This window comes from Adiantum capillus-veneris, unplaced genomic scaffold (genome assembly GCF_014529385.1).
Source record: "Adiantum capillus-veneris isolate H3 unplaced genomic scaffold, ASM1452938v2 Hic_scaffold_499, whole genome shotgun sequence".
Lineage (NCBI taxonomy): Eukaryota > Viridiplantae > Streptophyta > Polypodiopsida > Polypodiales > Pteridaceae > Adiantum > Adiantum capillus-veneris.
Genome location: NW_028221573.1, coordinates 8,418 through 34,789, shown reverse-complemented (window position 1 = coordinate 34,789; position 26,372 = coordinate 8,418). Strand labels below are relative to the sequence as shown.

Below are 26,372 nucleotides of genomic sequence, written 5' to 3'. Positions count from 1 at the left end.
TGCATTCTATATTGATTTCCATATCTTTGGAGCACCCCCTTCACCATGCAAGAAAAGGGAAGTTGTCGAATGAGCCACTCGATTGTCTTCTGCTGGTAGTGCCGGATTTTTGCAAATGTCCTTGCAATGTTTTGACGAAGTTGTGCTTGTCTGGGGGGCACTTGCACATTTAGTGGCGGGAAATTCTTGGGCTTCTTGAAAAACTTAGATTTGCAGAAATTTACATGCTTTGCCACTGGTGGTGCCTCCTCCTCTTGCTCCTCGTCATCTCGATCTTGCAATGTAGGGAGAGAGCCTTGCTAACAGGATAGTGTCTTCCCTACCACGAGCATGTGGTGTGTACATGGTATCTCAACATGCTATCATGGTGGCTCTGTCTTTGATTCACTGTCTGTATGTACCACTCGAGCTCAAGACCCCCGTGCTTATGATTGTTGGCATGGTGGTTGTTCACTCTCCCTTGAGGATGAAGATTCCAATTCTTCTTCTTGTCATTGTTTGGTGCGTTGCTTGAATCTTCTATGTGGTGCCTAGTGTACTGTCTACCACTCATCAGCCCGCAATGAGTCGACTCCCCGACTTCCTTGCCCAGAGGTTGAGGAGCACCAAGAACGGGCAAGAGTTTGCAAGCGTTTTCTTGTGTTTTTAAGCCATGTCGACTTCTCGCAACCTTGGTGAGTGTTTTTGTTAGCAGGGGATGCTCTTTGGTGGTTTTTCTAGTGCGTGCCATGGGGTATGGTGGGAGCTCACCTATGGAGAAGAACCAAGTGGAAAGTGAGCGGATCTTATATTTATAAGGGCCCATTTTGTAAGAGCCCATTTTAGAAGGGCCCGTTCACTCTATAATTTTCTTTAAAAAGATATTATCTTTTAAAAGGGTTCCCCTAAACTTTAATAACGGTAAATGTACAAAAGAGTAGTTATTAGCATTGAATCCACCTTGACCCTTGCCGGACCCTACGTTGGTGTGGAGTGCTTATTGGCACTGAATCCACCTTCACCATTTCCGGGTGGCGCCATGCTACATGCTTGGTGGGGCTTTGTGAGATTCGCCACTCATTGCTATGCTCTTGACAACTCAATTTGAGTACTTCCCTTGTAATCTTGGATTTTCGTACACGCTCTATGGTGAGCTTAGAGCATATATCATGTGAAAGAACCAGTTGAAAATCTCTTCCAAATAACTAGATTGTACCACACCACTATCATGTCAAGTATTTTTTAAGTACACCCCCTTTGCTTACTAATGGAGCTGAAGCCATGGCCTGAGTACTAAACATATCAAGCAAACCATATTTGTGCAAAACAAATGCTCCATGCACAAATAAGATATGTTGTTCACATGAGAAAATGATGCAAATTATGAAATGAAAACAATATATCTTATAATACTTTTACTATGTGATATGGCTTACCATGTAACGTGTGATGTTATTCTCACCCTAAGCAAGGGTAAAGACCTGTGTGAAATCCTTCAACACCACTTGAAATGATTTGCGTTGCTCCTTTGTTATGCTGGTAAGACCCATAAGCTTGGTGATTCTATCAAAAGTTGCCCAAACTTGCTTGAGCTTATTTGCAAGCTGGCCATTTGAGTCATTGATGGTGGTAGCTTTGCATAATTCCTTCCACAGTTCCCAAAGGCTAGCTACCTTGTGGTTGGAGTGGTTTTAAGCATCATCTTGGCATGGGTTTCCCTCTGTTGCTTTCTTCAAGAAGTGTCTGGATTTTGTCCACTTCTTGACACTTGTCGGGCGATTTCATGGACCTCCCCAGGGTTCTTTGCCAAAACAAGTAACACATTTCCACCATAATAACCAATGGAATTGAGAAGTGTCTCCACCCTAATGACTATCTCCTGGGACTTTTGCAATGGCTTCATTGTGAACGCATAGTCAATGTGGAGCTTCAATAGCCTATCAAAAGTGCGTGTGAATGCGTGTAATGTACAAAAATGTACATTAGATAGAGAAAATGGGAAGATGGGATTCCAGGCCTTGTCCTTTAGTGCACGATTTGGGGAATCTCAAAACAAATGCTTCCCATTCCTTGCCTTCATCTCTGACATCAAAATTGTCCACTCCTTTGTCTCCATCCTCTTGCCATGGAAGCATTGAACCGCCCTTTGCAAAGTTCTTTTGTGTTTTTTGTCTGTTAGGTTTGTACCCCCAAGTACAAAATAGACAAGAATAGAGTGAAGAAGCCTCTTGTTTGCAACAAAGAAAACACTTCATGGTATTCAAGTCCCCACCCAGGTTCCACTCCACATCAAAGCTGCATGAACCCTCAACAACCAACTTCTCACTTGCAAGTTGGGAGTGTATTACTTCTGTAATCCATGGAGTTCTCTCAAAAATCCATGAAAGTACTCCATTGGTCTCTTTGGGCACCTCAATAGCACCCAGCCACCAAATTTCTTTCTGTGATTGCACATTGAAAGATAGGGTGGGATATGGCTTGATTGAATCCTTTTGCTTTATTTGCAATAGGGCATTATTCATTAGAGTGACACTTAACCTCTCTACCTTTGACCTTTCACTATTTGACACTCATTGTTTTGGCACAAAAGAAACCTTTGTGTGGGCCAAGCACTTCAAAACAAGTAGAGGCGAGACCTTAGACATCATACTATATGAGAATAAGAATACAACCAAAAGTAAGAAGTATATTGTGTAACCTTCTTGAGGTATGTAATAGCAAGGTATTACTGTGAAGTAGAAATGTCTCTTGTAGATGAAGAACAAATCACCTTGTGGGTGTCACTCATCATTTGCATGCTCCACCCATTGCAAGTGTTTCAATGGATAAAAATGCATACTTGTGTCCCTTGCACCAAGGTGTGTTTATGTCAAATGTGTGATGGTGTTTCCAAGATTCATAATGTGGGCATCCCTTTTTTGTATTTGTTGCTGGAGAGTTGAAACCTCCCTCTAAAAAAGGCAATTCTTTCTTGTAATGCCAATGTGTTGAGCTGAAGAGCTTGACATTGGTACATCCACAAATGCAAAGAAGCACTTGCACCAATAGACAACCGCTTGTAATAACCTAATAAACCTGCTTCTCCCCTCCCAAGATATTAAAGAAACATTGAAAGGATATTAAATATGATGGATGAAAGTGGCTTATGAGATTGTATGCGTAAAAATGGCCATCCATCCAAATGTCAACATTAGTCCCACCAGTGGCGCGACATTCTTGTGATGATCTCTACTCACCCTTATGTGCGACCTTCAATGCAAACTCTGTGGGCAAGAGAATATGTACGCTTGTGGTGTGCATAGTACGTGGTGGTGGAGGAACACGATTTGTGATGTCCGTGAGTATGTGAGGTCCCCAAACCCGGGAAGATTGGGGCGACTTGATAGATGGCCTTCCTTTATTCTCAAGTTCTGCTGGCAACACCCTATTTCGTTTCCATGAAGTAGAGATATGAGAAATAGAAGAGAGGAAGTCCTCTATCCATCGTGTTCATGGTTGTAAGGGTTATACGCCACATGACAGGTCGATCAATCAAGGATTTTAATGGAAGCTATTTCCTATAACATAGAGATGAAATCCCATTGACATATTCAGAATCCATAATCAAACATCTTTTTTCCCATGTTTATGAGGCACGACCACCATTCATAAACCCTGAATATGGTATGAGACATAGTGTAAACTGATTAGTTTTTCCTTAAAGATTTTTGATGTAATTTTTTCTCATAGAGAGGCCCAAACTTATAGTCTAAGCCCTGATAACTTTGCTAAGGCTCCGATTTTTGTACTTTTTGTACTCTAAAGACCTATTGAATTATTCCCTATTTGAAGGTTGTTAATCAAATTATAAAGCATTTTTGACTTTGCTAATTAATGTGGGTTGCTATGTTGCCTTTTCTATCTGTAACTTATGATTCCACTTTTGTTAAGAAACCTGGTAGATGCTCGCCCCAATTTTTACTTCCTTACTAGCATTATGTGCCTTGCTTAATATGTAGGAATTGCCTCATACTAGTTGTTGATCAATCTCTAATTGTGGATTGATTGTCTTAGTTGGTTCCTTATGTTCTTGATTGTCTTGCTAGTATGACTCTTTGTCAATATGCTAGTATCTGAGTGATAGGATCTCTTCTCGGTCTTGATACCCATAAAATCTTTTATTCATTAAAAGCTTACATTGTTATCTGTTAACTTCAATGGATTTTATTTCTTTCTAAAAAACCAGGTTGATCTTGCCTTCCAAAGCAATTTGGGTGCCTCTTGCTGGATTTTAACTTATTTATACTCTTGCTAAATACTCTATTATCTGCTGCAAAAAGTACTTGTGATTTACTGAGGACTAAGCCTTCAGTAGTTTTTACCTAGTTCTTTTGGTTACTTACTTTCCCACTTTGCTATCCTAAGTTGTTGATTGTGTGTATATATTTTTTCCTTTATTCTACTAAATAGTTATTTTTGTCCCATTGATTAAAGGGCATGATTATGTTATCATAATATAACTACGTAAATTACTTGTTCTAGCTTATCAACCTTTTGTTGGATAAGTTGGTTTTGTTCTTGTTGCTTATTCTGAATGGCTAGTTATGCACTAACAATCCTTGAATTAGTTTTAAATCGGAAAGAACTAATATCTTGGGATTTTGTAGGGATAGTATGTCTTGTACTTGCTTTTGGTTGTTCCAAAATGTTGAATCTACGGTATTGAGAATCTGGGAAATGTAGAATTTGTTGCTCAAAATGAGTAGATACAATATATTCCATATATAAAACACAAATTTTGGTTGTTTTGGTGACCTTACCTTCCAAGACATTGATATAGAACCTTCAGCATGTTGCATTTATGCCCCTAGGGTTAGTAAATCTAAGTTGGGCAAAGAACTCTACTGTGTGATTTGGATGCTAATCTAGTTTTTTTTTTCAATGATTGATTTAACTGGATGGATGAAGACTAACGATTTTCAAGAATTGGCTTGAGATGGAGCTCCTTTGTAAAGCTATAACACAATCACAAGCTAGTATTACTTGATTCACATTTGGGAATGTAATTTTTTTTCCATAAGACTTACTACTCATAGTCCTTTTTGAAACATGAAAATATATTAGTTAAAATATTAGCCAGCTTTTTCTTTGCTCTCAAAAGTGTTATGATATACATATGGCAGTGAAGTGTGAAAACACACTTAGGACCGTAGAGGTATTTTTTTCCCTCACTAAGAGAAATCCCCCCCCCCCCCCCCCCCCCCGGTTCCCGTGCATTGTATATACGCCCACCATTTCACGCTAAGTAATACAACTCTCTGTTGCATATATTGATCTTCTTCATCTTCTCCAAGATGTGTGTATTTTCTCGCAACCCTATTTCCAACAATTGGTATTAGAGCAGATTGTGTCCTTTGGGGCTTAGTTGCTAACGTTGCTAGCACACGCTTGCTCAGTTTCTCTGATTTCAATGAGCTTTGGTGAGTGTCAACAAATTGACAAATACTTTGGGATAACAGGTCCCTTACAGTCTTCTTTGGGTTGTGCTACATAGCACACATTAGTCCCGCTTTGTTTCTCCTCTTTTCAAACAGACTAACAAATTTCACATCAAGTGCAGGCATTCACCATGGATGACAACAACACAAATGTGTTCAAGATGTTTGTTGCTGAGGATAAATTGGATGGGGACAATTACCCAATGTGGGCTTACATGATGCAACATGTTCTTGTGTCAAATGGCGTTTGAAATGTTGTGTAGGGCATTGATGTACACCCTGGTTCTGAGGATACAGGAGGGATACATGCGATGTTGAGGATGTTGCAGGTTTGGTGGCAGGGTTTCTACTACCATAGCTATTTTTCCTACGACTGAGCAAGCTCGTTGGGATTTTAGAGATGCAGGGGCTCATGCATTGATTGCATTATCTATGAAGTGCACTATTACTCCTCACATTCGTTCAACTAAATCTGGAAAACAGGCTTGGGATATTGTGGGTGGTCTTTATGCAAGTCCCAATGAGGCTAAAATTGCATTGCTACGTAAGGAGTTGGAGTTGAAGAGATTATGCATGAGGAAGATGAAATGGGTACTTTTCTTGCTGCTATCAAGGATATCAACGAGAAACTTATTTCTGCAGGCGAAGCTATTTCTGACAATTCCCTTGTGTAGAATCTTCTTGATGCTTTACCAGATTCTCACCAGACTTTTGCGTACTTGGAGTCCTATTGACCTAAGGAAATATGAAGTTGTCAAGTTTGATGCATTAAGCACATTGTTGTTGCAAGAGTCAATTTCAAGAAAAGACCCGGCTAAATAGTGTGCAATTGAACATCCCTTTATTGTTGCTAAAAATAAAAGTGGTAATAGCAATTTAGCCACTTCTCATGGTTCTTTTGGGAGTGGAAAGACACATGTTCCTAATGCTTCTTCTAGCAGCACTTTGTTCAAAAAGTTTGGTGAAAAGGGAAAAAAGAAGATGCGCTGCCATTATTGTAAAGCTAATGATGACTTGGTCAAGCAATGTTCAAAATAGAAGGCAAAAGATGCACATGTACATGATGTACTTGATGGGGAAAGGGCTGAGAATGAGCAGGCCAGAGGTATGCCAAAATGGTCGTGTATACTTTACGTGACAATAAACGACTAATTAAAATGTGTACACATTGCATCATGTTTGAAACTTGAAACCAGTTTGCAAAGCTCCCAAATGGATGTATTTACATATTTTTGTACATATGCCCATGCATATACATGCAACTTTGTACACGCCAAAAGCGGTCTATCATCATTGCTATCCACAAGTGGTTTTTGTTTCATGCTTGGCAGTTCATAATATCATAGCAACCTAATATGTCCACTTCCACTTGTGAGGCTGAGTACACGACAGTCTTCACACCTACAGTTGAGTGTGTATGGCTCAAATGCCTTATGGTTGTTTTGGGTGTTGGACATGACATTGCCAACATCATCTATACTGATAGTCAAAGTGCATTGACAGTTGCATTTGTATGGGTTGAAGCAATCTCCTCGTACTTGGTATGAAAAAGCTGACACTCATTTGGTCAAACAAGACTTTCATAAAAGTCCAACAGAAAGCACTTTGTATGTAAAACGTGAGGGAGATGTACTTTATTAGGTTTTAATGAGCTTTGGTGACCGCTAGCAAGTCAATAAATAATTTGGGTAAGCTCGAAGATCTTAGTCTGCTCTGATTTTCCAATTGGGCTCATTTCGGCCTCCGTTTCCACTACAAACAATACAATTTTTGACGTTTTGTGTAGAATTTTTGGCAATGCCATTTTATGCATACAGATCCCTTACAATCTTCTTCGGGTTGTGCTATATAACACGCGTTAGTCCTACTTCATTTCTTCTCTTTTTTGACAATTTTCACATCAGGTGCACGCATTTGCCATGGTTGACAACAACACATATGTGTTCAAGATGTTTGCTGCTATTGAGGATAAATTGGATGGGGGCAATTATCCAATGGGGGCTTACATGATGTAACATGTTCTTGTGTAAAAGGGCATTTTGAATGTTGTGCAGGGCATTGATGTATGCCCTGGTTTTGAGGATACACGCGATGTTGAGAATGTTGCAGGTTTTGGTGGTGGGGTTACTACTACCACAACTCTTACAACTGAGCAAGCTGGTTGGGATGTTAGAGATGCACAAGATCATGAATTGATTGCATTATGTGTGAAGCACACTATTACTCCTCACACTTGTTAAGCTAAATATGCAAAACACACTTGGGATATTCTGGATGGTCTTTATGCAAGTTGTATAATGAGGCTAAAATTGCATTTCTGCGTAAAGAGATGGAGTCGAAGATTATGCATGATGAAAATGAAATTTAAACTTTCCTTGCTAGTATCAGGGGTATTAATGAGCAACTTATTTCTGTACTCAAAGTCATACTGTTCTTGATGCTTTGCCAAATTCTTACTAGACTTTTGCTAGTACTTGGAGACTTATAGCTCAAGGAAATCCTAAAGTTGTCAAGTTTGATGCATTATGTACATTCTTGTTGCAAGAGTAGCTTTTAAGAAAAAATAGGGCTAGATGGTGTGCAGTTGACTAGGCCTTTATTGTTGTTCAAAGAAAAATTGGTAACAACAATGTAGCCACTTCTCATGGTTCTTCTGGAAGTGGAAAGATACATGTTCCTAATGCTTCTGCTGGCAACACTTAATGTGGAAATTCCGATGAAAAGGGAAAAAGGAAGACGTGTTGCCATGATTGTAACGCTAATGATCACTTGATCAAGCAATGTCTTGAAGGCAAAAGAGGCTAAGAAGAAAGAGACTAGTTCCACTACAAGTGCTCTACAAATAGAAAGTCCCTTATATTGTTCTCAAATGCCACAACGAAAACACCTATAAGCTTCAATGAAACACCTATAAGCCAGACCATGCATGACTCTTGATGAACCCCAGTGACTTGTGTAGGAGGAGGCGTGACAAGACTACATGGAAGTCGAGAAGGTGGATGCTTAGCAACAATCAACTCAACACTAAGTTATAAATTAGAGTGAGTGGGAGCAAGTCTCACTGCAATCTTATAGGTCAAGAGGTCAAGCTGCACGTTCAATTTCTCCTTGAATATTTCAAACCCAAATTTAAAGTGCCCTTGACATGTTTTGTGAGACCATAACATCTTCGTTTTTTGATCCTAATTTGGGTAGGCTATGGAGAGCAAGTGCATATGTGAGACCACATGCAGGGTCTAAAATTGACACTTGTTTTTTCTTTCAAGGGCTATTTTGCCTGTCAAAACAGGTGCTTCAAAATAACCTCCTGTCATTTGACATGCTAGAATCTCAAAATTGCCTATCTTTTTTTCTGTTTATACCCTTAAATTTACGTTATATATGGCAAATTACGTAAGTTGATCGCATTACACAAAGCATATGAAAGAGGGCTTGGAAAACTTCCAAAACTTCCTGTCGAGAGAAATTACTACTATGCCAGTTAATTTCAGGCCTTGACCACATGGTCTTGACGGCGTTTATTTATGTTCTATTTTCTACAATATGGATAAGCAAGTGGAGAGTATTCTACAATTATGTTATTATTATACGGGAGGCCAGCTGCCCTTGACTAGAAACTCGCCAGCTGGTTCTTGGCAGCATCATGCATGGAGATCTCTGCGCGGCCTGTACAAGGGGGTTGGTTATCTCATTCATTACTGGAGGAGCTTGACTCTAAGCCAAGGAAAATAAAAAATAATGGCTAGTTTCCAGGAAGGAGACTCCCACGTCCCCTCCATATTTATACCTGTATATCGGGCAATCCAGTGCACTGCCCTGCCCTGCTCTTCTTCCTTAGCATAGCGCCATGGCCTCCATCGCAGCTTTGGCAATGGCCACCGCCGGTAGCAACGCTTTCTTGGAGCTTCCCGACCCTTCCAAGGTGCCCTGCAGCCTCTTACACAAGAAGTTTTGAACAAATTCTCACCCACATTGTGACTTACCACAACATCATGAGCTTCTGTGAGGGAGGAGTCGCATACCTATCTAGGTACGATTGGGGGCAGGGGACCTTGGCCCCCCCACCGGGCCGGCGTCCCCTGCCCCCAATCGTACCTAGCTAGGTATGCGGTGCCTCTCGAGCAGAAGCTCCTAATGTTATGCATTGGATGAAAAACACTGAGAAAGACTCCGTTTTCATACATGAGAAAATTTTTAAATCTTCCTGTGTTAACTCTACACCCCTTTTCAAGCTTTGCAAAGCTTGCATCATGCCATCCATGGTGACTACAGTCTACTGCATGTTGCGCTTGCTGCATGCATTCATCGTTCTTCATACAATGCATGGCCCACATTGACCATTGGTGGATAATGTAAGTAGATGCTCATGATCAGATCCCATCCTCTGCTCTCTCTCATACCTTAGAAACGGAATCTTACAGCTAAATCAACTCATTTTCTCGAAGCCATCAGATGCCCCTTAATACATATTAATAACTAAAGGTGGATACAATACATGTTCATGTTGCCTATCATAAATAAATGCTCATGTTGGCTATTAATCCTTGTCCATTGTCTAGCCATTAATTCATAACACAATTACAATAGAAAGACATTGTCTCTCTATTAATCTTTCACAAGAAGTTTTAGACAAATTCTCACAATAATTCCCACATGTGACTTACCTCAACATCATGAGTTTCTGAGAGGGAGGCACCGCATACTTAGCTAGGTACGATTGGGGGCAAGGGACCGCCGGCCCGGTGGGGGGGCCGGTGGTCCCTTGCCCCCAATCGTACCTAGCTAGGTATGTGGTACCTCTCGAGCAGAAGCCCATGATGTTATGCATGGTATGAAAAACACTGAAAAAGACTCCGTTTTCCTACATGAGAATATTTCTAAATCTTCTTGTGTCTATTAAGGGTTTCTGCCACACAAGGAGGGGATAAGAGGTAAGAAGTGAGTGATGGAATGATTGAAGTGATGGAAGCTCATACAACTAAAAATCTATGTTTTTTTACTTGCTACAGGTTATTTCTCTAGGCCTCGCGAATCTTGTATCTCATGAGAGACGCCAAGATGTCATACCCTTCCATTGCAACCTTGCACCATCCTTTGGAAAGCTTAAAAATGCCGGAGCTATCAAAGAAATGGATGAGCAACTCAAAGTCATCATTGCTGGAACCACCAGGATTATGTCAAAGCTTGTACAAGAAGCAAAGGTAGAGAGAGAGAGAGAGAGAGAGAGAGAGAGAGAGAGAGAGGCTAAGGCATGATCTATCAAATGAAAGATCTTGAACTTTCTTAATGAGTTGTCACACTTTAAAACAAAAAGTTCTAGTAGACACACACACACACACACACACACACACACAAAGAGACAGAGAGAGAGAGAGAGAGAGAGAGAGAGTTACAAAACTTTGTGATATTTATCTAGGATCGTAATCAGTCCATTGAATGGAGTGCAGTTGTTGCAACAATGACTCAGAACCCTCTCCTTGAACCATTTGAGGATCTCATTGAGAGAAACGATAAGCTTATAAAGACAGATATGAACTATTTTAAGTTTGATGGGAGCGCAGACCACACGATTGTGAGAGAGGTGCATGACTACTCTTCATATTTTGTCCTTTCTTTATGTTGCAAGTTTTTGTTTGGGATCCAACGGTTTTTTTGATGTAGGTGGAGACTTGGTTTGTTAATCTCATTGGAGATGAGGATGTGCTTAATGATACCAAAATCGACATACACACATTAGCACAAATTGTTGCGGAATCGGGAGCTCGAGTTACTGACCTAGGCACTTTATTTTACAAGAAGTCATTCGTGGAGTCTGAGGTGTGTGAAACATTTGAGGATAGAAAAGAATAGGCACGCATTTGAGCTCAATGACTTAATCTCTATTTACTAAATCCATTTACAACCACACTTCAGTGGAAAGGTACTTAGCATGCATGAAAATGAAATTAGAAGTAATCAAAATATAGAAACAGTATGAACCTACGAGAACTAAGTAGTGTATATATATAGCAAGAAATTTGTAGTGTATATGTATTCCTAGGTAGAGTATGCCATATTCATGAGCTTTCTAAACATAGTGGAAATACTATGCAATAGTCCATGTATAGATTGAAGAACTAGTCAAGGCTAACAATAGAATACTTTGTTATGTATTCCTAGGTAGTGCCATATTGAGCTTGCTAAACATAGTGGAAATACTATGCAATCGTCCATGTATAGATTAAAGAGCTAGTCAAGGCTAACAATAGAATACTTTCTCAAAAGCCTTGTGACTTAATCCCAAAATAATGCTAATAATCAATAACACAATTTTCAAAGTGCAAAAAATTGTTGACAGTGTTGTAGACTATGGTTGTTTCATTTTGTTAGGCGTCCATGGTTAAGGGCATTAATGGTCATGATATTGGAAGATTCTTATAAAAAAATGTATGTTTGAAATTGTAGGTTTTGGACATTGGAGTACTACGCTATCCAGATATTGACAATCCTTACTTCAAAGTGTATCGTATCAAGTTGACAGCATGGTCCGATTGTGAGCGTGTACTATTTGTTCAAAATGATTCAAATGGGATCACCGGGGTCTTCACTTGCCGCAAGTACAAGCCTCGTGCAAGTGTCATTGAGTCCATGTCTTCACAAGTAAAAAAGAAAGCTGTAGAGGAAGCAGAAGCCTTGTTTGCATAAAGCATTCATTCCCCAACCAACATGAAAAGTTTTCCATGGTGTGATATGCTATAGTCTCATCATCATATCCTACATGATTCTATAATCTTTGCTACTACACACGCTTATTCATATCTATAGTAAATACACATATATCTAAAGTTTTATTTTATTACCCGATCCAGTAGCCGATACTTTTGTAAAAGAAATCAAAACCTCTCTCTCTCTCTCTCCAATCCAGTAATCTTTTACATTAAAGCCGATACTTTTGTAAAAGAAATCAAAACCTCTCTCTCTCTCTCTCTCTCTCTCTCTCTCTCTCTCTCTCCCCCCCCCCCCCCCATCCTATAATCTTTTCTAGTAAAGCCGATACTTTTGTAAAAGAAATCAAAACCTACCCTCTCTCTCTCTCTCTCTCTCTCTCTCTCTCTCTCTCTCTCTCTCTCTCTCCGATCCAGTAATCTTTCCTAGTAAAGTCGATACTTTTGTAAAAGAAATCAAACCCCCCCCCCCCCCCCCCCCCCTTCTCTCTCTCTCTTCCCCCCCATCCAGTAATCTTTTCTAGTAAAGCCAATACTTTTGTAAAAGAAATCAAACTCTCTCTCTCTCTCTCTCTCTCTCTCTCTCACGGATGTGTGAGCAAGGTTTTCACTATATGTAAAACAAACATATCATGTGGGTTCAAGGCATATTATGAAAATACTTTGTTTATGAATTTTCAACATTATTGCATACAATTTTCCTATTATTTTATTATTTAAGGTTTCACAAGTGATACCCACTATAAATAATTATGTGCCTTTTTTTAAAACGTGATAGGTACATATATTTTTGGTAATGATTCCTAGTATGGGTATGGAGTTTTCCTTCCTCCTTTCCAACATCATTTCAAGGAGCCTAATAATTTTGTTAGATATTAAAACCCACCCCCCAATGACTTTGTATGTGGATAGCTATTTCCTTCTTTCCTTCTCTCCGTCTATCTCATTCAGTACATCAATGCTCATTTCAAAACAAGAAATATTATTCTTTGATTACAAGAGGTCGTCCGAGATGGATGCTCATACCGATGCATTAAAACGGCTCTAAACTTGTTACAGTGTCAGGATTTTTGGTGTTCGCGAGTGAGCTGACATTCGGCTGCTCGCTGTGGGAAAAAAGTGAGAGACATATACATAATAGACAAGATTATGGCACAAATGATTCTTTGAAACCTTAATCTATTACAACTTAACAACTTTGGAATATAAATACAAAAACTAATTTTAATAGGCACTGTGTGCTCTTAAATCTGTTGAAATCATTAGTAGAAGTATGAATGTCAAAGCTTTTATAAAGGAGAGCTTAGGTGAAGGTTCACTCTCTTTCTCTCAATCTTTGCTCTTCTCCTTTATTTTGTGCTCTTTCCCTTTATTTTACTAGCTATTGTTCCCTTCTCCTGCTCCTCTGGACCACATTTACAAGCACAAGCTTCACCTTCACTTGCTTTTGTTCAACCTCTAAAATCTCCATGCACTTGCTCCTCCAAACATGCTTGGTGCTTCTCCAATACATTCTTTTCTCTGCAAACTCGATTCGTTGCTGCTTTATTTTTGCTAGTCCTTTCTTTTATCCTTGTTTCTGCCACTTCTCTTAAGCTGCTCGCACTTTCTTAGCCAACTTGCCAACACTCACTTTTCCTCTTTCTTATGCTACTGCTTGCATAAAATCTACTCCTCACATGCAATCTGTTCGTAAAAACTTCCTTTTATAGTACTATGGGAATGACCTTTTTTTATATATATAAGCCGCTTCCTTCTCTGCTCGTTTTGCAGATGCCACAAGCCTCTCTAGCCAACCACTACCTCCACTCCCGTTCTTATGCTCACCCCATTATCTCTTACATGTAGACTACCTCCACTTCTGGTTGCCTTTTTATTTCTTGCTCTTGGCTTGCTTCACCTTCCTTATTTGCTCGCTCATCAACCTTTACTTTCGGTTCTTTCTCGTTGAGGCTCTATGAGATTTGCCAACGCCCTATTTTTGCAGCAACTGCACATTGATTTACAAGCTCTTTTTTTCGCTCAAAACAGCTTAGTTTTAATTTAATCTTCATAATTTAAGTGGCCATTCACATCTAGCTCCTTGCTTTGGTGGCCATTAAAGGTCTTCCAATTGCAAGCATAGGCAAAACCATTGGAGAAAGACATTTCCTTAGGATCGTCCAGTAGCATACTTAATGACCAGGTCAAAGCACTTCATTTGGCTTAACCACAACATTGCTAAGCATAACTTAGGGTGTCAAAAAGCATCCCAATTTTTTTTGCTATTGTCATATTGGCATATATTGCAATCAATGCATTCTAAGTGATGACCTTCCAAAGAGAATGCCCATCGAGAACTTTCTAGGCATTCGTAAGAGCTCCACATCTATCACATAATTTGTCAAAGAATTGCATATGAACATAAATTCTTCAAACAATGTACTCACTCCATGAGGCACCATTCCAAGTACAAAGCTCCTCAAAAACCTTAAGTTCATTCGACATAAATTTCAGCCAAGATACACAACATGTTTCTTCAATGGCCACCAAGAAGCGAGTCTATAGCATACATATTGATCAAAGCTCTGCTATCTACAACAACCAAAACACTATAAATATTCATCGCATTAAAAACAACATCCTATGCCAAAATACTAAAAAAATGTTTTTTTTTTGGCTTTCTCCTAGTGAACGCAGAGCGTCACGACATCGGCATCAATATGATTGTTTGATGTTAGTGCTTGAGTCATTTCATCGATATAACCTTCAATATGAGCGCCAATATGAATGCCAATAAGACTGCAATATGTACCAATACCGGCATTGACGCTAACATTTGCACCAAAAGATTAAAATGTTTTGGAAAGAGTGCACGTTTCATTGGTGCAGTTGTTACAAATGACTTATTGAAAGCCACTGTCAATAGCTACTATTAGGACCAAAAACGACTCAAAAAGGGCTATGCAAGGAATTGGTTAACTTGTTAATCAATAAAGCCATTGATGGTCAAAACGGATCCAAATTTGGCCACTTTGAGCATTTAAAGCATATCTATGGGATTAAAGAGTATCTAGGTACATATCTCTAGCTTTTCACACTATTCCTTTGTGGTACACCTTGAAGTTCGTTCTCATTCAAGTGACTTGGGCACAAACAACCATTTCTTCACTTTTAAATTACTTTTTTTCTCCTCCTCGTCCTCCTCCTCCTCTCTCTCTCATGACCTTTTGTTTAGCTCTACTCACCTTTATGAGCTTTCCCTCCGCTCTTGTACTGTTAGTTTTGCTGGTTGTTAGCTCCATTATACCTTATATGGATCTTTTTGCAAGACAAAATCCCCTTTGGCTCTATTATACAGAACCAAAATGCAGGTGAACACCTCCATGTGGATGACATGAGTGACTTCACACTCACTATTTACTCTTTCATGTCGTTCTAACTCTTCTTAATGATTCAAGTAAATTTTTAAATTTTATATAGTACATAACTTGCTTTTTTGACATTATCGATGTGCTCAAAATATGCCACAAGACTTAAGACAAGCCTAATTGAGTTATATTTTACAACTGGAGAAAATATTTCATTGAAGTCAATACATTTCTTTTGAGAAAACGATTTTACCACAAGCCTGGACTTGTACCTTTTCTTCTCACCTTCTTCTTCCTTCAACATATACACCCATTTGTTCTACAGTGCCCGCTTGCTTTTAGGAAACTCAACCAACTTCCATGCTTGGTTGCGATGTAATGAGTCCATTTCCACTTGCATGTTCTTCATCCTCTTCTTTGAATTCATGTTGCATAGCTTCTTCATATGATTCTGGATCTCCAAAATCTGAGACTAAGAGATGGTTGAAGGAAGGAACAAACCTTTCTGGATGTCTACTTGCTCTTGTGGATTAGGGAATAGGTTGAGTCTCCTCATTTGTTGACGTTGTTGCACGTTGTCACCATTTGCACTCCTTGAGTCTTCACCATCCTCAAGCTCCATGTACTCAATCACCTATTTGTTTTGTTTGTTTTCTTTCCAAGTAATCTTTGTAAATATTTTGTTCATTAAAAATTACATCCCTACTTCTAATATTTTACCATCTTCAAGATTCTATAGGTGATACCCAAAGTCAGCTTCTCCGTAGCCAATGACGAAACACTTTTTGGACTTTGCATCTAGCTTTGACCTTAGGATTTTGTTTATGTGCATGAAAGCCTTGCACCCAAACACTTTGAGAAATGCATACTTCACCAGTTTACCTATCCATGCCTCTTCTATAACTCCCCCATCCAATGCCGTTGAGGGTGACCAGTTGATCAAGTACGCAGACGTACTTACTGCTTTCTCCCAAAGCTCAAGCAGTAGGCCTGCATGTAGCCGCATGCTTCGTGCTTGCTCCATGATTGTTCTATTCATCCTTTAGGAAATTCCTATTTGTTGAGGTGCTCATGGGGTTTTCCTTTTCCCTTGAATGCAATTGCTAGCAAAAAATCTCTCAAAAGCTTGGCTGCAATACTCGCCTCCATTGTCGAATCAGAGGTACTTAATCTTGGTACCTGCTTCATTATCCACAAAGGCTTTCCATCGTTGAAATATGGAAAACACATCGGATTTATTCTTCATTACAGTTTTACTGATTCTTCATTATAGTTTTACTGGTCGCATCGTCTATGAATGTTACATAGTACAATGAGCGACCAAGTGATGGTGTGCTTGGAAGACCCCAAACATTAGAATGAACCAACTCAAGTTTTTTATTTTTTCTTTCATTTTTTGATTTTTGAAATTTTACCCTCTTTTGGTTATTGTAAACCCAATCTTCACAGAACTCTAAGTCCGCTTCTTTCAAACCTAGGAGAAACTTCTTTGATTGAAGGATCTGCATTCCTTTGACATTCATATGCCCAAGTTGGTAGTGCCACACCGCATTGTTGATTTTTGTAGCTATTGCACAAGTTAAAGATTGTGTGTTGACAATACACAAGTAAAGTGTACCAGCCTTTTCTCCTTTGGAAACCACCAAAGATCCCTTTGAGATCTTCCAACGTTTGTTTTCTAATGCAATGTTGTGACCTTCATCATCCAATTGTCCTGTAGAGATTAAATTTTTGCAAAGAGAAGGAACATGCCTAACATCTTTAAGCTTGCATTTATCTCCATTAGTAGTTTTGACACAAACTGTACCTTTGCTGACAATTTCACAAGCTTCATTATCTCCCAAGTATACATACCCAAAATTACCTTTGATGTAGTCTTGGAAATGCTGCTTGTGTGGTCTCACATGGAATGAAGCCCTAGAATCTACTATCCATGAACTAGACACATTGTCTAATGAGATAATTAGAGCTTCTTGCTCTACTTTAACTACCACGTTGGCCTCCAATGTTGGCTTGTTTTCTTGAAACTCCGACCCCTTCTTCTTCTTTGATCAACAATCCTTCTTGACATGGCCTTTCTTGCTGCAGTTTCTAATATTTAAGAACTAACTTTGTGCGTGACTTGCTCCTCCTTGAGCCATCACAATCCTTTTGGTTTTTGAACCTCTCCTTAGGCCTTGCTCTTGTTTCCACTGATAGTGTAGCACTTGATGATTCACATGTGTTTATCCTTCGCATTTCCTCGCTTAGGATAACACCCACAACATCTCAAACTTAGGATTTTTTGTGTCATAGACAAAGTTACTTATAACCATCACAAGGATATCCCAACTATCCGATAGAGACGATAGTATAAGGAGGGCTAGCACTTCGTTGTTGAAATTGACCTTCACCTATCAAAGTTGACTTATGTTGGTGTTAAAGTAATTTAGGTGTTCTGAAAACTGAACCATTCTTTTCCATTTTTAGATTGAACAAGTGATTCATGAGAAAACCTTATTGGATGCTGATGGTTTCTCGTAGAGACCGTCCCTTCATCAAGTTCTTCATGGCATTCATGTCTAAAGCGTTTAAGGCCATAGTTGTCGCCAAGATTAACCAGATTTTTCCTCATGCCTTTGGGTCAAGGATAATCCAAGCTTCATCTGGCATCATTGCGGGCTTCTTTGTAAGACCGCCTAGTGGCAAATAAAGTTCCGTTGCGTAGAGACAGTCTTTCAACTTTCATCTTCCAGTGTCGATAGTTTTTGCCATTTAACTTCTTGATCATGAGCTTACCTTCCTCCGCCTTGCTCCCACTCAATTCAAGGAATCATTTTCTTGAGATAATTTAGTTGCGAGCAAATTTAGAAGAGGCACTTGGCCTCCTCGCATGCATGAACACCACAAAACTTAGCAACATGTGAGCACCAAAGTATCCTAGAGTTAGATTCAACACTTTAATACAAACTCAAAGAATTCTTTGAGGATTCCCCATAGTCGACTTCAAATACAAAATTCGCACATTTTTCCAGTGCTTCTTCAAGAGGGAGACAAGAAAGTTCACGCTCTAATGCACATTTTGAAAAAGCTACATTTTCCCCATTTCAAGGTTTCCCACAACAACACCCATGCACATCACTTTCTTCAGCTGAAATTTAACACTTTTCTTTGTCTCATTTAACTTCTTCTGTAATGACCCTTGGTGAGAGACAAGAGTAGGAAATTTCCCCACCTTGTTCAAACTGGGACCCATGAGATGAGAAATATTCTTAATAACAACTTTAGAGGTCAAAAAGGCATTATAATTCTTTGCCAACTTCTTCACAACATTTCTATTTTTTTTTTCAGCGCATCAACATCCATGCAATCCAAGAAAATCTTCTCCACCTCATGCACACTTCATCTTGGGTCACGGGATGTGTGGGAGTTTAACTGACCACTTGAATGATTGTCATAGTTCTTCAACCCAATCTGAAGCTCAACTACCTCCAATATCTTTCTTTTCTTCTTCTTAGATTCTAACACAAGTTGCATGATGGCTTCTCTCATCACATTTCTTTGAGTCTTGTTCATGCTTGCTTTGCTCCTTCTGCTCCCTCCCGCAATTGTGCTGTGGGTGAGAAAGTCTCTCTCTCTCTCTCTCTATAAAAACTCTCTGAACCAGTCTGCATCGGTATTCAATGGTGCAAAGAGTTTTTTTAAGAGGGCTATGGTAAGGTACATACTTTATTTTATTGGCAAAATAGAAATAAAACTATACATAACATTCTGAACATTCTCTTGCATGGTTGTCTCTATGAGGATGCGTAGCAAAGAGGTAGGTGAAGGACATGCATACATAAGCATAACAAGGAGGCATCTAAAGGAAATTGTAGGGAGATCACAAGGATGCAAGCATTGGAGAGCATCAGAGAGAGAGAGAGAGAGAGAGAGAGAGAGAGAGAGAGAGAGAGAGAGAGAGAGAGAGAGAGAGAGAGAGAGAGAGAGAGAGAGAGAGAGAGATTCCTTTTGCTGGTGCTTTTCTCCCCTCATGCAAAACCAAATGCAAAGAGTGTACTTCAAAGAGAGAATCTTGAAATACAAAACCATTTAGCCTCGTTTTTCAAATTTGACTTCCATAGAGCCTTGAAAGATTCCCAATAAATAAAGCATTAAAAACTGTTTATCCCCACTGACTCACTTACCTGTCTATTTTATAGTTATTCATTGATTTGTTGAGAGCATTCTAAGATTCCTTTGGCACACTAAGGTTCCTGTACTAAATGCAGCAGACGATACGACAATGTTGGGAAGAAGCAACAAAGGAAAGCTGACCATCACATGTGCAAAGGTTAGCCATGGGTAGCACGAATTTCATTAACATGATCACAAATATGTGAACAAGTTAATAACATTGAGTGATCACATTTCAAAATATGCGATCACGTTAAACATTCACGTGACTTCTCCTTAACCTATACAAATCGTCCACTTTTGTAAGCCTGCTTAAATTTTTTCATTTCCTAGTGGGCCCGGTTTAGTGTTCACATAGTTTCCCAATAAGCCTGTAAGGTCCCCAAGCCATTGGGGTGACTTGATAAATGGACTTCCTTTATTCTAAAATCCCGTTGATGACACCCTACTCTGTTTCCACAAAGTAGAGATATGAGCAACAGAATAGATGAGGTTCCCTATTCATCATGTTCATGGTTATAAGGGTCATACACCATAATCCAAGTCGATAAATCAAGGATTCTAATGAAAGCCACTTCCTAACATAAAGATGAAATCCCATTGACATATTTAGAATCCATAAACAACACCTTTTTCTCCACGTTTAAGAGGTACAACCTCCATCCATAAACCATAAATATGATATGAGACTTCGTGTAGACTAACTAGAAATCTTGTGAAAAGTACCCGACTAATTGGGTCCACCCATCTGTAGACATAGATCTATTAGGATACTAGTCTCCCACTTTTCACACTGTACTCACCCATTCTTCTTGTTTTCTAATTACTACCACATTGTTTTTCATATACAAACAGTGTTCTTTTATTAATTCCGAGCACACTTTCTTTCATCCAGCCCTTCAAACAATACCAAAAAAATTCAAACAAGATCTAATGACGACAATCCTATATTTCAACAAAAACAACTTTTCCAATTTCTTATGAGTTTGCCGCTACCCGTGGAGTTCTGTCTAACCAATAGATCCTTTGCAAAGGATTTACTTATTTGCTGACCACAAAATGCACAAACTTCCCCGGTTGCTAACCGCAAGGAAACATCTCGCTAACAGCAAGGCATCCTCCTAATCGCAAGGTATCTTGCTAACCGCAAGGCATCTTGCTAGCCACAAGAGACAAAAAGAGAGTTGATAACCTCAGCTTATTCTCCACTAACCATGGAATCACCTTCCTAACCGCAAGTTCCATCTGGAAATAAGGTATTCTTCCAACAATTGTTTTCTTTAAGTGATTTCTCAAACATGATTAACTAACTCTAATATCAAACAAAGACGATTCATCAAACAGTAACCATAAATCAAACAATTTTTTCTCTACTCTATGAAATCATATGCTTGTTTCTTGTGATATAATCACGATACATAGGCTTGACTTACCAGTCATCATGTATAACAATGACGAATTATAAATTCACATTACCGGATTAGCAACACGTTCGACTACCTCTCGTGGTTGAGGTTGGACGGCTTCGACTTCTTCCGTAGCTGATACCTCCATTTGAGCTACGTTTGAAGTAGTTGATGCCTTCTTTTGCACCTTTCTTGGAGGTGGAGCGACATGAGCATACTTCGAGCTTTGGGTCACTCCCTTTGGGGCCATCGTATCATGAAAGAGAAAGGGAAAAAGTGAGAAGGATAACTCAAGGAATTGAGAGGCAGCACGCCGATGATAGAGAAGAAGTTGGAGATGGAGATGGATTGGGGGTGAGAGCTTGAGGGAGAGAAGGTAACTTCAACATCAAGGCAAGAGAGCTTCCGCTTATGAGAACTTGTGTATGTCTTGAAAGTGAAGGGAGAGGGGCCTTTATATAGGTTTTGAAGGCCAAAATCAAGCTAAGAATAGCAAAAAGCAGAGAGATAAGTTCGTGCAGGTTCGTAATTGTTTTAAGAAAAAAGATGTTTTTAAATATTATTATTGCAGACACGGATCTCGATGCGCAATTTTGAGTTTCTAATTTTAGAAGAAGCTTGGATTCCAAGAAAAGAAGCTCTAATCTAAACTCACTCCTCTTTTTTCCTAAAAATACTTTTTATTTTCTAAAAGTACTTCTTCTGCTCCTTCTCTTCTAAAAATACTCCTTTCCTAAAATTACTCTCTCTTTCCTAAAATTACTCCTTCTTTCTTAAGGGTCAACTCTCATCTTTAGATATAGTCTTGAGGCTTAAGTTCGCAATATGTACCTATTGTTTGGCAAGTGAATAAGGGTCATAATTAATAGTTTCAAAGTCTGATTTTTGATGCGATCGTTCCATTAGAATGCTGTATGACTTAATAAAATGCGAACATTAAACATTTTTGCAAAGAAAATGAAACATTTTTAATTGAAAATGTTGGATACATTACAATCTTCCCAATTTAGGTATTCAAGATGTCCTCATCTCGAGAAAAAATGAGGATAGTCCTTCTTTAGGATGGCTTCATCTTCCCATGTTGCATCTTCTTCAAGATAGTTCTGCCACTAAACAAGGTGTTCTTTGAGAACTCTATTTTGAAGAATCTTCTCTCAAGACTCTAAAATTCTAGAAGGCTGGAGCTCCAAGATATTTTGGGTAGGCATGACAATTTGTTCATCGTTGAGGAGATGATCATCACTGGGAATATAGGTTTTTAATAAGCTTAAATAAAATACATTATGGACCTTGATCTGAGTTGGCAGCTTTGATCTATAAGCTTGGGTTCCTATACACTTGATCACTTTGTAAGGACCACAATAACGTGGGCTAATCTTCTTGTACTTTCCAAGTGATAGGGTACTTCTCTTTTGGATGAATCCAAAGAAGACCACAATAACGTGGGCTAATCTTCTTGTACTTTTCAAGTGATAAGGTACTTCTCTTTGAATGAATGCGCAGAAAAACCTTGTCACCTTCTTTGAATCTTATTTTGGATCTCTTACTATCCATATACCGCTTTTGATGATCCTGAGTTGCTTGAATATCCTTTCAACTCGCTTTTGTTTGATTTTCCATTTCTTCTAGCATCCAAGTTTAGATGCTTCAACTCTGATGGTAGGGTTAGAAGATTTGAGTGGAGAGCCACATTCTTGACCATACAAGGCAACAAAATGGGGTCATACCAATGCTTTGATGGTGAGAAGCATTGTATGTCAGGACAAGGGCAAGGCCTTTCCCTAGTCTAGTCTGGCCTTGTCCTTTGCCCTAGTTGGACTCCCTTTCCACACTGCCAGACTAGACTGTACTGAGGTTTAGTTGTGTACCCAATTGTTTGAACATAGCCCTCCAAAAATGACTGTTAAACTTGGGATCATGATCACTGACAATGTTACTTGGCAAACCATACAACGTATATAGGTTTTCACAAATAACTTGGCTAGTTCTGGAGTCTTAATCGTTGATTTGGTTGGAATAAACTTACATAGTTTAGTCAACCGGTCTATGAACACCCATACCGAGTCATGATCTTGTACAGTGGTTGGTAAATCCACAATAAAATCCATAGAGATACTTTCCCATTTACCATTGGGAATCTCCAAAGGATGTAAGAGTCCTCCTGCTCTCAGGCGCTCTGCTTTGTTAAGTTGACATTTTTGGCAATGCAAGACATAATCTTGAATAAAGACATGTAAACCTGGCCTATAAAACTATTGTCGTACGGGAGCATATGTATTTCTAATACCCGGGTGCCGTGCACTTGGACTATCATGAAATTCATAAAGAATTTGGCACCGAATGTCTGTGTCCATCGCGGTACACAAACTTTCCCCTTATGGAGTAGGTACCCATTGTCGATGGTGAAATGCTTCCATCGCTGTAGTTCATCATTCGATAGAGGAGAACTATGTGTGGAGGTTAACGCTACACTACCATCATTGGAGTGATAAGGATCTCTCATTTGTACATGGCTCCACACTTTGGAATATGCATCATCATCCTCATATTTTCCCTTTAGAGAATCCAAAAATTCACTATGAAGTTCCGTGAACAAGAGAGAATTGATCTCCAGCATACGAGTTAGAGTGCTAGCCACCACATTGTATCGTCCTTTACGATACAGAGCTTGGTGTCATATTCCTGAAGAATCTCAGTTCACCTGGCTTTCCGACCCTTCAAATCAGTTTGTTGCGTAAACCATTTGATGCTATCATGGTCAAACATAATCTCAAACTGAGCACCATAAAAATAATGTCGCCATGTTTTTAAGGCAGACACTATTTCATAGAGTTTACGTTCATAAGCAGAGTAGTTCTGTTGTGCTGCATCAAGCTTTTTGCTTTCAAATGTAGTTGGCCACCCGTCTTGTAACATGACTGCTTCAATAGCACGGTCACTAGCATCCGTTTCCAAAATAAATAGTTTCAAAGGATCTACAATGGCTAGTATTGGAGCTGTAGCTAATGCATCCTTGAGCGTAGCAAAACTATGCCGTTGAGTGGGTCCCCACTAAAAAGCTTTGCTTTTGCCTTTCAATTGGTCTGTCATGGGAACAACAATATTAGCATAGTTTTTAACGAACCTTCGATAAAAAACTGCAAATCCTAAAAAAATCTGTAACTCTTCCAAATTTTTAGGAGAAGGCTACTACCGGATTGTATCCACTTTGGATTGATCCATATGTAGGCCCGTAGCTGAAATAACATGCTCTAAGATAGTGAATTTCTTCTTTCAAAAAATCACACTTAGATTCCTTGGCATATAATTTATTTGTTCATAACAATTTGAACACTTGTCTCAGATGTTGTAAGTGTTCTTCTTCAGAAGCATTGTAAACTAGAATGTCATCGAGAAAAACGATGACGAATTTGCCCAAGTGGCTTCAAGACACAATCCTTAAGGTTCATGAATGTTGCGGGCACATTGGTTAACCCAAAAGACAACCAAAAACTCGTAGTGTCCAAACGTTGTTGGGAATGCAGTTTTGGGTATATCAGCAAGTCAAATACGGACTTGGTGATACCCTGACCGCAAGTCTATTTTCGTAAAAATACGAGCATGAGTGAGTTTGTCGAACAACTCATCCACGCACGGCAATGGGTGCTTGTTCTTAACAGTAACCGCATTTAAGCCACGGTAGTCTACGCACATGCGCATATTGCCGTCTTTTTTTTCACTAATAGGATAGGAGAAGCCCATGGTGAAGAACTAGGTTGTATAAACCCTCTGCTAAGGTAGTCAGCAAGCTGACGTTCCACCTCAGCAGCTTCAGAGTAACTCATGCGATAGGGCAGTTTACTGACTGGTTTACTACCTTCAACCACATCGATGCTATGTTGCACAGATCGTGTCGGTGGTAATCCTGGTGGAAAATCATTAGGAAAAACATTGTGAAATTCCTTTAATAAAATTTTTAATTCACTAGAAACTTTTGCTTGTTGGGAAGTAGCCATTGGTGGAAGAGATGTGAGAGAAGCATGCGGCATTGAGGAATATTCAACAGATACAATGTTAGAGAGAAAATGAGACAATGAGCAACATAACAAAACTTGATCTATTTTATTATCAGAAACGAGCTGCATAAGCTCAGCTGTACATATCAATGGTAAAGAAGGTACATCCTTCTCTTCTAACAATAACACATGTGCGCCATGGGATTCAAACATAAAGCTGTTGTGCTCATAGCTACGCTTTAGTGATGGTCCTAGGCTATGCAACCATTCCCTACCAAGGACCACGTCTGCCCTCTCCATGTTCATAACCTGAAAATCCAAGGATGTGGAGTAGCCTTGTACTTCCAACAGGATGGCTCGGACTTGAGTATCCTAGATTTTGGTATCATGTCCGATCATCATTGCTACCTTGTAGTGGTGGGTACTTGGAGTTTGAGGCAATTTGAGTTTTTTCACCAATCCATAATTGATAAAATTGTGAGTAGCACCGTCATCTACCAAGATGCACACCTTGTGTCCTTGCAGAGATCCGTGGATACGTACTAAATCATGTGGTATGAAGGTCTATTGCCACATGGAAGCTGTGAGAAAGCATTCATGCACCACCTCGGTGTGTGTTACTTCCACTATAGAGAATCATGAGGAAGACTCAAGCGGCAACAATTGCACCATGTGCACTGCTTTCTCCTTGCCATGAGCAACATATTTCCCCTGGGGACAATCATTTTTGCCATGAACGCTTCCCAATCATTGGAAACATAATTTCTCTTTCTTAGCTTTATCAAAGTACTTAGGAGAGAGAGAACCTCTGGACCCCTTGGGTTTTTTAGATGCTTCAGAAGTGGCTACTATGAATTTCCTTTTATTGTGCCCGTACTGTGTGCGTGTATTACCATGTGTATTGGCAGGCACATGATTATGATGTGATTTCTTTTCATCTGGATCATTGTGAATATGTGCTTTCACTATGGCTTCCTCAAGTGTTTTAGGGTCTTGAGTCTTGACGTGCTTCTTAAGCTCTGGTTTCAGACCACGGATAAACCTAGGTACTTGCTGAAAGGCGTCTAGGCCTTCCAACTTGAGGATAACATCCCGATAGTGCAATATATATTCAAGTTATGATGGCTATTGGCACATGAAATACGTGTTTCAAGCCGTCCAATTCCGATCTGCCTCATTTGTAGGCAAGAATTCTTTGCGAAACATAGTTCCAAAAGCTGCCCAACTCTGTGGTATGATATTCTTCTCCTTGAGAGACATCCACCATTTGTAGGCCTTGCCTTCTAGAGTTAAACTTGTTTGTAGT

General features: G+C 39.4%; 1 protein-coding gene and 1 pseudogene across 1 annotated transcript; one reads left to right on the top strand and one right to left on the bottom strand.

Moving 5' to 3' along the window:
- Window positions 1-9,225: 9,225 nt before the first annotated feature.
- LOC147416758 (uncharacterized) lies at window positions 9,226-12,439 on the top strand. Its single transcript, XM_086508081.1, has 5 exons — window positions 9,226-9,378; window positions 10,466-10,657; window positions 10,873-11,037; window positions 11,118-11,273; window positions 11,901-12,439. Exons 1-5 carry the CDS (start codon window positions 9,304-9,306, stop codon window positions 12,138-12,140), a joined length of 828 nt encoding a protein of 275 aa, XP_086364207.1. The 5' UTR covers window positions 9,226-9,303; the 3' UTR covers window positions 12,141-12,439.
- A 6,021-nt stretch (window positions 12,440-18,460) lies between these two features.
- Window positions 18,461-19,065, bottom strand: LOC147416757 (large ribosomal subunit protein uL1 pseudogene; annotated as a pseudogene).
- Window positions 19,066-26,372: the final 7,307 nt, after the last annotated feature.

Coding starts and splice junctions, on each gene's coding strand:
- LOC147416758 (XM_086508081.1), top strand. CDS start 9,304: ATGGCCTCCATCGCAGCTTTGGCAATGGCCACCGCCGGTAGCAACGCT. Junction 10,658..10,872: donor AGCTTGTACAAGAAGCAAAG/GTAGAGAGAGAG, acceptor ATATTTATCTAG/GATCGTAATCAGTCCATTGA. Junction 11,038..11,117: donor ACCACACGATTGTGAGAGAG/GTGCATGACTAC, acceptor TTTTTGATGTAG/GTGGAGACTTGGTTTGTTAA.